The sequence below is a fragment of the Clarias gariepinus genome, chromosome 18 (assembly GCF_024256425.1).
Source record: "Clarias gariepinus isolate MV-2021 ecotype Netherlands chromosome 18, CGAR_prim_01v2, whole genome shotgun sequence".
NCBI classification, from domain to species: Eukaryota; Metazoa; Chordata; class Actinopteri; order Siluriformes; family Clariidae; genus Clarias; species Clarias gariepinus.
The window spans coordinates 18,047,387-18,060,435 of NC_071117.1; the positions used below are offsets into that span (position 1 = coordinate 18,047,387).

The 13,049-nt window shown below is 37.0% G+C and overlaps 1 protein-coding gene across 2 annotated transcripts; it reads left to right on the forward strand.

Annotated features, from left to right (window-relative positions):
* Positions 1–325: 325 nt before the first annotated feature.
* Positions 326–12,507, forward strand: cbsa (cystathionine beta-synthase a). Of its 2 annotated transcripts, none has more exons than XM_053477270.1 (15): positions 326–434; positions 4,599–4,834; positions 6,198–6,304; positions 6,400–6,534; positions 6,674–6,753; positions 6,839–7,043; positions 7,201–7,292; positions 7,612–7,737; positions 8,033–8,117; positions 8,267–8,372; positions 9,725–9,802; positions 9,955–10,089; positions 10,397–10,505; positions 10,606–10,690; positions 12,145–12,507. In XM_053477270.1, the coding sequence occupies exons 2-15, from the start codon at positions 4,605–4,607 to the stop codon at positions 12,273–12,275; spliced, it is 1,704 nt and encodes a 567-aa protein (XP_053333245.1). In that variant the 5' UTR covers positions 326–434; positions 4,599–4,604; the 3' UTR covers positions 12,276–12,507. The 2 variants fall into 2 exon arrangements, with proteins under 2 accessions (XP_053333245.1, XP_053333246.1); XM_053477271.1 differs by lacking the exon at positions 326–434 and adding an exon at positions 3,173–3,242.
* Positions 12,508–13,049: the final 542 nt, after the last annotated feature.

Below are 13,049 nucleotides of genomic sequence, written 5' to 3' on the forward strand. Positions count from 1 at the left end.
GGGTATGATGGTCAGGTGATCCTAAACTTAGGAAGGTCCAATATGTCGTAGGTAAACTAAATAAACAGGTGAGTGTAGTTAGAAAATAAGCACAGTCATATGTGGTCGTAAGTTACACGCCTTTATTTTAACCAATCACAGAACAGCAACACTGTTTTGCGGGAAAACTTCAAAAGAATCTTGTCGCAGTTTAAACGCTTTAATGTGTTATTTTGTAAAAACATCTTAATTTGTTACAAGTACGATTAGAGTAAGGTAAAAATAAAAAACTGCTGTATTTATGGAACTTTGGTTCCGGTTTGGCCGTGACGTCACCGCACACCCCCCTCCTTTAAATGGAACGACTCACGGTTACTTTGTTCATTCTGCTGAAATAATCTAAGCCACTGGGGATTTTCTCATCACATTATCCTGCAATCTTTGTTTAAAACAAGGTAAATTTGCGTTGTTTTTCATTGATAGATTGGTTAAATTAAATATTCAATACATTCATGGAAATGTATTGTTTTTATAGGATTGACGAATTAAAGAGAAAAAATCTCTTTAACTGCATGCAATATTAAGAACGTTAATGTAGTTTTGTTGTTATTTATTTCATAGGCTATATAGAATATTTGTTGAGGGGTGTGCGTGTGTGTGTATGAATATGGTTTGTTGGTTAGGCTGTAGGATAGCCATATGGAAAACTGTCCAAGTGTACTGAAGCCTGTTACCAGATTTCATCAGATTTTCTTTCAGCTCATGATGATGATAATGATGTTAAATAGGGATTTAAGTTAATACCTGTTGTTTGTGGTTACAGAGCTGCTTTTAAACATATTCCTTAAAGTCTTTCTTTATTTATATATATACACCTGTAGGATTATTTTGTTAGTTTTGCATTAGTTAAACAGCTTTAAAGAAACCGGAGTGTGAAAGGATTTTAACGAATGCGGTATTTCATCGCGCGCACATGGCGGGTTCCCTTTTGGGCGTCCCCCAGGTCTTAAAGCCCGCCCCAAGCTGTATTTTGGTTATTTGACGCCTGTGTCCCTTATGTGATTTGTATTACTTAATTTTAGACTCTTTTAATTGAATACTATTTTTTAAGCTCTATTTTGCTCACTGTATGCTCTGTGGCTTTGTTTTGTTGTGTGTGTAAATATAAAGTTTTGTTTTACTCCAGTCAAAAAGCTGCAGCAATGTTTGACAGTTTGATCAGGATGAATTTTATTACCAAGCTTAAAAAAAAAAAAAAAGAAGAAGTGTATTGTGAACATTTTCGCTGAAATAAAACTAAGAAGAGAACTTCTAAACAACTAAAAATCATCTTGGTATATTTTGCTAAATATTTACCTCAGCCTCAAGCCTGTGTAAAGGACGGTCTTCAACACCTGAGCAACCAAATTAACCAGAATCACTAATACGCGAGTGTTATTAGTTTTAGGTGGCACAGTGGCTTAGTGGTTAGCACTGTCACCTTGTATCTCCAGGGTCTGGGTTCGAGTCCCACCTTGGGGTCTGTGTCTGTGGTGTTTGCATTTCTTCCCATGCTTGGTGGGTTTTCTTCAGTTACTGTTTCTTCAGTTAATGGCGTTTCCAGGGTGTACAACGTTTCATGCCCCAAGTCTCCTGTATACAGCATAAAGCAGTATAGATGAGTGAGTGAGTATTAGTATTACAGAGCAAACCTCAGTTATGTGCTACTCAAATATCTATCTAAATACGGACAGCATATTAAATGTCTCACCAAGGGTGAAAGAACATCTAACCACTTCTGTACTATTATTATACTGAGACGGAGAGCGCCCTGTCCGTCCCCTATGCAGTTTCTAACATGCTTTCCACTTATACCTAGAAACTACAATCTGGTAGTGACTGGACTGACTGAAGGGGGTCAATTCTTAGTGCCTCAGCAGTTCACACTGTCTCCACGCAACTCTGAGTGCATCAAATCTCTCTTTGACCCGTGAGCATGGAGTTGTTTTCCATGTGCTTTGTGGGATTCCTGCAAGTTGTCCAGTTTCCAACCACAGCCCCAAGAAATTACAGTACTATTATGGATGCATTTGTGTTCTCAAATTACCTGTCATTAATGAGTCGGTGGGAATCACATCTACGTATTTTGTGTCCTGAGATCCCTAGAATAGGCTTCTGCAATTACACAAGTTTAAGTGTTTTAAAAAATGTGTGTTTCTAGAAGGTCCGCAAGAAATTCAGCAATGACAAACAATAGTTCGATAGAAAACTGAATGAGGCATGAATGAGTCTAGATCCTGTACAGATGCATTAGTATACAGACTGAGGAAATCAAGGAACCATCTTCCAATGAGTATAGGGCAGGTTGGAAAGTCCTTCAACACTTCATAAATCTTTCCTCTTACTTGTTTGGATATCAACAACCGCCTGAAGACCTGAATGAGTATCACTGCAGGTTTAAAAAAAAAACAAAAAAAAAAACAGGTATGCTCACCTGGTTTCCCTCATACATTTAAGATCGCCACCATCATATCAGCAAGGATGTAGGAAGCAGGGGTGGTGGTGATAGTTGTTCCTCAGTTTCAGTTGCTCCAATTACAGATTCACATATTTGATTTGGGAGATATGCTCTTCCTTGTATACCCTATATTCAGTTCACAGATGGGGCAAATGCTTTACAATGCAGTCAATATAGAACTGCATTTAATACCGCAACACCTTGACCATGCAAGATCCTATGATAGTATGTTGTCTGACCTAAAAAAACACAAACATCATCTGTGAAGTCATCCAGGTTAAAGTGCCAGTCTCCACCTGCCAGCAGATCACCAGACAGCCACGAAGTAGCAAGTTAGACCGGACAAATTAATCTCCAGTATTTGCATGCTAAGCACTGGTGCTCCACAGAGGTGCATGTTCTCACCACTGCATTTCACTTTTTACTACTAACAGCTGCTAAGGTATGAGCTATTTACACCTGGACAGATATTTTTTTTATTTATTTTAAAAGCAGACCTTAATAAATGAAATTTAATTTAAGAGCAGAATTCCCTAATTAATTAGTTCCCTCCTTGTCTATTGCATTCAGGATAAATATGCATCCTACCAGTTCTGTCGTAATAGGTAAAAAAGTTGGAATAGGTTTTATGCCCTGCACTTCATATCAGTGCTTACACCCTGTGTGTTTGCTTTGGAACTTAATCAAGGCCACCAGTGACGATTCTGTCAATCTACAATTTAGACCTTTGTAAGGTGATTTGCCATGATCCACTACCAAAGAACAGGTAGGTCATATTAGCTAAATCAAGATTGTGTTACTTTTTTCTTATATAGTGTTAAGTTGCAGATACCAGGAAGTGCAGTTGGGTACCTCAAAAGAGTCACCAAAAAAACGTTCATTTAATCTTAAAGAAAAAGTGCAGTCTAAAAAATGAAATGCATTTATTATGTGAGAAATAATTCTGGAGATAATTTCTATGTCGGTGCTGTCTTTTTACTATTTTGAGAGAAATTAGCAATTGCCATAATGAATCCTGGGGTGATTTTGGTGGTGCAGTATCAGTGGTGTGTAATAATGGTCAGGCTTTGCATAGCAAGGGCTTTCTTTCTTACTTGTAATTTCCAGTAATAGTGCCATATTGACTAGTCGATACAGCAAACACTGTAACTATATAAAGTATGTAGCAGTTAAAACGTTTTAATCACATCAGCATGTCGAAAGAATTATTTCTTTATCCTTATTCTTTTCCAAACATCCTAATATCCTAATCCTACTAACTAATACTAGACTATCCTAATGAACACTGGTGTGTGTTATTACTAAGGCAACTGAAGCATGCTGAGAAAAGTGAGCTGGGTTTTCTCAAAGCTGTCCAAACAGCTGCTGTTTGCCGCTTACAGTGTGTTACTTCTGGTTCACTTCTATAAGCAGAAATTATAGTACTATCATGGATGCATGAACATGGTTTCCCTATGTTTAATTTGTTTATGAAGGTGCAGATGGGCAGACCTTGTACTCTGGTGTCAAGGCAGTCAAGTGAGACCTGTTAACTTGTAGTTTACTTTACTCTGTGCGTTAAACATCAATTCAGCTGGTTTCCGTCCAATGTAATTATCCCAGCCAAAGCAAGGATTAAAGCATTTCACTAGTCACTAATTAATTCTGCCCCTGTGGATATGTGCCAGGTTGTATTTTTATGTGTATGTCAAAATTTTTATGTGTATGTTCAATTTATGTATTTAAATAATTATCCGGTTTGACAATATTACAAGGAGAAAAGGGTTTTAAAAAACAGAAATAAAAAGAAAATGTGAGCAATTTGTTAAAATGTTAATCTTATATTAAAATTTTAACAAAATTTTCAACAAAATTGTTGTTTTTTTTAAAAAGGACCATTTTTTTCCCCCCCCATTATAAACCTGGATGTATGAATCAATATGCTTTGACGTAAAAACCGGGGAAGAGGTGTGGTGCAATTTTCTTAGTAAAACAGTGTGTGGGAAGGATATGAGTTAACTTCTCTCTTCTTTCCAAACTTGCATGGAGTAATGTGTCTGAGGCCAGAGGGAGGTCTATAATTAGTAATAACTATCAAGATACTATCAATCCATAGACACCTTTTCTGTCTCATCTCTTTCAGTAAATCATGCCTTCAGTGCCTCCCACTAAAGAGAAAGATCTCTCCAAACCTGCCTGCCCCTTTGCTGGCAAAATGACTAGCAGCAGCACCAGCGTTAGTGACGGAGGTTTCAAGACAAACGGGAATGAGAGTACCGAGAATAACATCGAGAAATGGATTCGTCCTGACCTTCCCAGCAAGTGCACATGGAGCCTGGGAGCACCGCACACTGATTCCCCACACACACACATGATCAGGTGAGCAATGTCACATTACCACCTCAGTGCAGTAGTAGTGAAATTTTCAGGGTGGTGTGGAAGTTTGTAAGAAGCCAAAAAAGACCTTTTAGCTCTCACCTATTACCCTAGCGGCACAATGGTGCAGTGGTCGCCTTGCACCTCCAGGTTCAACATCCTTAAAGCCATTAATTAAATTTTTTTTATCTTTTTTTTTATTGATTGATTGATTTATTGGGGTGGTGGTGCGATAGCACAAATGTTTTCAGCCATACTTTTTATTGACAGTAAAAAGGCACTAAGGCAGTGACTTACCCACCGGAAGGTCGGCGGTTCGATCCCCAGCTCCACCAGGTTGCCATTGTTGGGCCCTTAAGCAAGGCCTTTAACCCTACCTGCTCCAGGAAAAAATATATTATGGCTGACCCTGCGCTCTGACCCCAGTTATGCTGGGATAAGTGAAGAAGGAATTTCACTGTGCTGTAATGTATATGTGACAAATAAAAGCTTAACTTAACTTAAAGAACCATAGAAATCTAATGAATTTCCTAGCACAGGGTACCTTAATTAAGTGGTAGAGACCACATAATCAGGATTGACTTCTTTTTCAAAAAGATATTGTGACTTAGGCAGAATAGCGCTTTGGCGTTGTCGCCTTGCATCTTCAGGTCCTGGGTTCGATTCCTGTGTCGGACTTGTGTGCATGGAGTTGGCATTATATCCCCGTGGTGGGTTTCCTCCGGTTCTCACACAGTCCAAAGACATGCAGATTAGGCTGATTGGCACTCCCAAATTGCATGTCGTGTGAATGTTAGCCAGAGTTTGTATGAAATGCGAATGAATATGATGGTCACTACTGTCTTTCACGGTCCCAGGTTGGATTCCAGAGGTTCCTATAAGGATGGATGGATAGATTGTGACTTAAAATGTGCTCTATACATAGGCAAAGATTTACACTTTATAGTTAAATATAACAAAAAAACTTTTACTTGTGTTTCTTTTTTTTTAAGAGTCTCTTCCACTCATGATAAATTTTGTGATGAATGAAGATATTGTGCTAAGTGTTATTTTCCTCTATGTGTGCCCACTTGACAAGGTGTTATTTGTTTTCCTGTTAACATTTTGCAATCTTGACTTGTTAAGGCATATTGTATCAGACTGAACAAACTTCCACTTTTTTTTAATTCTCTGCATGTTTCTGCACATTTCATCCAGGCACTTGTCTGGTTTAAAAACTAATTCTTAGCCTGCAGTAGGTTATACAGTATGTTACTGTTACTATAGTATACTAGTAAGATCTTTATTTTTGTTTGCCCATAAAATGATCTGACTGAACTGTGTATTTTTATGTACTTTATTTGCTTTTTATTCATGCCACTTAAAGAACAAGTACTCCAAGCATCCTACCCAACATCCTGAGAAAGATTGGGGACACACCAATGGTACGGATTAACAAGATCAACAAGAAATTCGGGCTCAAGTGTGAGCTTTGTGAGTAGCGAGTCAAAACCACTTTCTGTAAAATGTCACCTTTTTAACGTTCCATTAGTTCAGCATTATAAATTGTGTGATTTTTATGTATGCAGTGGCGAAGTGTGAGTTCTTCAATGCTGGCGGCAGTGTTAAAGACAGGATCAGTCTGCGCATGGTTGAGGATGCTGAGAGAGCAGGCATCCTCAAACCTGGAGATACCATCATAGAGCCTACTTCTGGAAACACTGGTATGACTAGGTGTGGGTGTGAGAGAGAAAGGGAGAGAGTGAGTGAGTGATGGAGTGTGTATGTCTAATAACAACTGAAGTTAAACATTGCAGGACAGTTTTGTTGTTGTCGGAATTGTACACTGTGTTTCTTTCTCAGGTATCGGCCTCGCTCTGGCTGCTGCGGTGAAGGGCTACCGCTGCATTATTGTCATGCCTGAAAAAATGAGTATGGAAAAGGTACAACTATCAAGAATACAGCTGTGTAAGAATTGATTTGACTGTATCAGCCGGCAAACTGTAACAAAAGTAACAATGTGTTTAGGTGGACGTGTTGAGAGCTCTAGGTGCAGAGATAGTCCGCACACCCACCAGTGCCCGTTTCGATTCCCCGGAATCCCATGTTGGTGTGGCTTGGCGCCTGAAGAACGAAATCCCCAATTCTCACATCCTGGACCAGTACCGCAATCCCAGCAACCCACTGGCTCACTATGACACCACCGCTGAGGAAATTCTAGAGCAATGTGATGGTTAGTGTCACTTTCCTGTACCAAGCGAAGAGTTCTCGAATTGTACCTTGTCTTTTATACAGTTGCATTTATTTTTAATAATTCATAAACTTTACATATTTTGTTAATTTAAATAAAGAATTTATTGTGCTTTTAAACTCTTTGTTTCTTTGCATAGGAAAAGTAGACATGCTGGTAGCAGGTGCTGGCACTGGGGGAACCATCACTGGTGTAGCCCGCAAGCTGAAGGAGAAATGCCCCAATATTAAGGTGAGTGCGACCACCTTGTATGCTTACTTCGTGTTGGTAAACAAAATGTTTTAGCATGGATGATTTTTTTTTTTCAACAAAAGATATTATAACATTACATAACTGGCAAATAAGCAACAGTTCCAACTGTATCTGTGTATGTGCATTCCGTAGAAGCTGACTGTATTTATCCAAATATACATAAAGGCATATAGCCATTAACACTGTATATTACAGCCTTCAGGTCTCTATTAAGTCCAACAAAAAAACAAATAGTGACTATTTTTTTTTTAAATAAACAAAGACTACAAATCAAAAAAATAAATAAATCTGTTGTCAGATTATTGCTGTCGACCCAGAGGGATCAATTCTGGCCGAACCGGAGGAGCTAAACCAGACAGATAAGACGCAGTACGAGGTGGAGGGCATTGGATACGACTTCATTCCAACTGTGCTCGACCGATCAGTGAGTAAATGCTTGCATAAACATGCATACACACCCCATATGCAAACACACACCCATATACACAAGGACCTTTTACTAGATAACAATATTGGGTAAGATCCCAATAGGGCTGGCTGACTTTACAAACAACATGGTGCTGACTCTTAGGACATAGGAAGTATGGATATGTTACAAGTTTAAAAGTTTTAACTAGATATATTTAGAGTTTTTTTACTTTTCCAAACCATAGGTTGTCATGCATTTCATTAGATACAGACAATACATGCCCTGAGATTCCTATCCCTGTGTTTGTAAGGTTGTCGACTGCTGGTACAAATCCAATGATGAGGAATCATTCAGTATGGCTCGTATGCTTTTAAGAGATGAGGGCCTGCTTTGCGGTACAGTACACATTCATTTATTTTCCCTAAAAACAGCTTGATAGAATTTTTCAATTAGAAAATAAACACAAAAAAATAGGACAATCAGTAAAAATCTGTCGAAGCGTAACCTACTGCATTATTTGAAACTTCACACCTGATGTGTTTAGGTGGCAGTTCAGGCACAGCCATGGCAGCAGCGGTGAAGATGGCTAAAGAGCTGAAGGAAGGGCAGCACTGTGTGGTCATCCTTCCTGACTCCATCCGCAACTACATGTGAGTAGAAAGTAGTTGACGAAGGAAACAAGGCTGTCCGATGAGACCTTTAGAATTGGTTGCAAATTAAAATTTTTTTTCTCAAATAGCATCTTAGAACATAATTTTTCATAATACTTTTTTAATACTTCTCAGTTCTTGTAAATGTGCATACACATTTATATTTTTATAAAAAAGCACATTTGCTAAATAAAATTTCATGCCCTTTTATGTATTGTCCATAACTTCAAATCTTTTAATGATCTTAATTGTCAATCAAATGTGAAACGTGACCGATTTAGATTTGAATGAATTTCGATGGAAAGCCATAAACCATCTAAAGCACTGACGTAGCCCTGGGATTTTAATGGTACAGTAGATGTGTTAACAGTAATTATTGGGTAGATTACAAAAAGCTATTTTAACTGAATAAACAGTATTTTTCTATGTTTTATGGCAACATAACATAAGGTGTGTGTCCAATTTGGGGCATTTAAACAAAACCACTTGGGAACCTTTTAGAAGGAATTTTGCACAGCATTATCTATTTTTAAAGTGTGACTTTAATTTAAGCAAAAAAATGTACAGGCCATCTGCTTCTAAAAGGTTACACTAATTGTAGTATAAATACTCATAAAGAAATATGAATAATAACATTGTTATTGTTTGAAGTGAGATATTTGTTATATTTGTAACATAAAAAAATTAAATCGGTCCCAAAACTGTTTCCTCCTGAAAGCCAAGTTTTGGTTTTCTGTAATGGTAGTTTAGGGAATGTGTACTAATGGATCCTAAGAGCTTATCAAGTATCAATCTATATTCCAATCAGTAGCCATATACCTATGAAATAAGGTCCTATTCACATTCTTATGGTTTTTACCTCTTATTTTAAGTTCCAGTCAATTTTGCCAAAAAAACTAAAAAACTCACTAACCTTAACTATTAACCAAGTTTCTCTTAAAGTTATATTATGCAGTGGAAACTTTCCCAGTGAAAGTGTGTATTATTTATTTATAAATGAATGAATTCATTTATTTATGGAAACTATGTATGTATTGTTACTCTGTGTTAAAAATTTATCTACCCGTGTCCCAGGGGGATTTTAATTTTGATAATGTTTAGTAACTATATACATACGTTCTCATATGAAAGCTTTGACATAGTTATTCATGCCAACAATTAATTTAGTGCTTAAAATTGTGTGTGTGTGTGTGTGTGTGTGTGTGTGTGTGTGTGTGTGTGTGTGTGTGTGTGTAAGATTTAGTTTTCTAATTTCTGTATGTGTTTTAGTATGTGTCCATAATGGTGCATAAAAGATAAGCATTTTTAACATCTTTTTATTATTATTATTATATATATTTTTTATTTTTTAGGACCAAATTCCTGAATGACAACTGGATGTTCCAAAAAGGCTTTCTCACTGCAGAAGACTTCATCGTTAGGAAGCCCTGGTAAGGACTTATGATGATTTGTAGTGATGCACAAGTAATATCAGTTGTTGTTTGGATATTTCATGTTTAGATCAAGATTAAAAAAATTGACGATGATGCTAATAAACTAAAAACGGGTTAAACAAGGTCTCCCTGTCTCTGTCCTATTTAAGGTGGTGGAATCTCAGGTTACAGAGTTTGAATCTTTCGGCTCCTCTGACTGTGTTGCCCACGGTCAGCTGTCAAAAAACAATCAAGATTTTAAAAGAAAAGGCGTTTGATCAAGCGCCAGTCGTGGATGAGGCAGGGTGAGTGTCTTAGTTGGTAAAATGCTCTTTTAAAAACTGCCTTTGAAGTTTATTTAATAAGAAGATTAAAAAAATATCTCATATCCAGATATATAGGCATTTTATCTTAATATTGCCATGTATATAGTGTTTTTTTTTTTTTTTTTTTTTTTTTTTTTTTTTTAAAGAGATCGGTTCTTTGCACTACAACACTTGTTGAATCATTAAATAAAATGTAAAAGCACAAACCTTTTTACTTTGTGCTTGAAAATGTACAAGTGGTACATGTTGGTGCACTAAGTGTTTTTTCTCTCTCTGTGTGTTTTAGGGTCATTCTTGGTATGGTCACCCTGGGAAACATGTTAGCCTGTGTGCTAGCCGGAAAAATCAAACCATCTGATCCCGTCAGCAAAGTGATCTACAAACAGTTCAAACAGGTTTATCACACAGCTGTCATTTATGTACCTAGTAACCAATGCTATGCCATGCAAAAAAACAAACAAACTAAATTACTGACATGAAGCCTCTTTTTCTTAGATTTGTCTAACTGATAACCTCGGGAAACTCTCGCGGATCCTGGAGACGGATCACTTCGCGCTGGTGGTGCACGAACAGATTCAGTGTAAGAGCTCAGTCTTTAAAAACGTCATGAACTCCGATTTCCACCCCATCATATGTGCAATAGGGAGCAATGGGTAGGCTTTCCCTAGATAAGGACGGTCAAGTGTAGGAGAACTTAACTCTTTGTATCTTGCACAACACAAAGTTTTTGTGACATCAAGGTCACATAATGTGACAATGTTTTTTTTTTGTTTTTTGTTTTTTTTTTGCCAGTAGCAGTTTTTTCGCCACAAATAAAGTTAATATGTTTTGTACATATTATGCAAAACAAACAGCCTCTGGTCCCTGGCTTCCAAACTTGGAATAATAGTCGGAAGGTGATGAGGTGTTTGTTGTGGCCAATAAAATTCCAACTATAAAGTCCGCCTATCATTTTTTTACATTCCCAGTCCAACACTCCAATATGTTGCTGGCTGTGGTACATACCTCCAAAAACTCTAGAACTGAAATAAAGTCTAATTGACTCATTTAACAAGGAAGAACCATGCCCTGATAAAGACTCTTTAGACAGACAAATTGGCATAGTTTTTAACCTATGGTCAACTAAAATGGTGGTGCTGCTGAGACAATGTCACCGTATTAATTTATTAGTGGACTAGGCTACTATCTAGTGCATGCTTAGTCACCCCATAATACTGAGTTGAGACCTGACATCATCACCATGATCCAGGAAACAGACTAAAAGCTCATTCTCATGGGTTTTGTTCAACTGTTAGATTCAACTAGTGTTTTTCAGCAAGATATATAGGTCAACTATACTTAAAAAAAAAAAAGACAACAAAAGCCTTGAAACTCTCTCCAAATTTTGGACATTGGAAAAGATACAAATTTTAAGGGACTACCATTATGTAGGTAACCCGGCCATCATGCCCCATAATGACACTTTAGTGTGTGAGGGTCCTCTTGTTCGAAGGATTATTTTATATATATATAATTATTTATTTTCCACAACTTTTTGTGGGTCTTAACATGCTCAAAAAATACACAGGTAGTGTGGTGCACCCAGAAGGTGATAGCGCAAGGAGCTTGGGCCCACTCATCGTTACTACAGTATATTTACAATTGAACTCTATTATTAAGCAAATTATTACATCATAGAGACACTGTATGCACTTACATTGCCTTTTTTATAGCAATTTATTAGATTTTATTTAGGTGCACTATTGAGGGGGAAAAGGTATTTAATGGCTAATTTAAAAGGCGTTCGCAGAATTTAAAATGTGTGGAGGTGTAAATAGGAATTGAATAAAGATGAGCAGCTGAGAGACATGGTGGCACGATAATAGTGAAATAGGAAAAGTATAACTAAACTCTTCCAATCGATTCTCCACTAACGTGTTTCTTTTTTGTGTGTGTGTTTTGGCCTATGTGTTGGGTAATTTATTTAAATATCCAAAGTCCACTCCTCTCTGGTTATAACCATAGCTGTGACCTAACCTTGTCCTTTCCTTTTAGATTTAACAGACGGGTCGACCATAATGAAGCACATGGTGTTTGGAGTAGTGACCGCCATTGACCTGCTCAACTTTGTTACCGCTCGTGAAAAACGTGAGCGATCCATATCCGAATGCACAGATGACGCATGAGAAACAAGTGTCTTCATCCAGCCATACGTCATTTCTAAGAATTTTTTTTTGCTTCTTAAATAATTGGGCTTAAATTTAGCAATCGATTTAAAAGTACTAAAACTGAGAAGTTAAATTAAAAGGTAAATTTCCAATTTTGGATCTTAAATTGTATGTTAATTGTTGATCACATGTACAATTACAACAAACTAAAACATGTGTAGAAAAACAAAATGAATATACCGTATAAAAATCTGAATCTTTTTGGTGTTGTTTAGAAAGATTGTATGTTGTATTGCGTTGTGTGTTGTATCATGAATATTATTAAATCTTATTGTTTCCAATGTGTTCAACGTTGTGTAAAAGAATGTCAGATGGTTGCCGAACCATTTTTTCTCTGGAGAGATGTTTTCATGCAGAATCATATTTTGTCCCATCTTAATAAAGAAAATCTTAATTTTCCTGATGTCTTTTCTTTATAAATAAATAAAAATGTACATTAAAAAAACTGATTTCCAATAGAGGGTGAAGTGTTTCATTGTCCAGAGTACAATGGTTGGGTTGACATTGCTGCACATTTCAGTTAAGGTAAGAACATTAATGTGCTAATAAAAGAGCAAATATGATGCACTGGATGTCATTAGTCTTTCATGTTATATGCTGAACCATTTGGGTGGTTCATTCAGCCCTTTTTTTCTGTAGCCTATCATGGGAACCCTTGGTGTATGGTGGCAATATACCCGAGATGGCATGTCAGACAATTATAGAGCTTCATAGACACACTATTCACGTTTG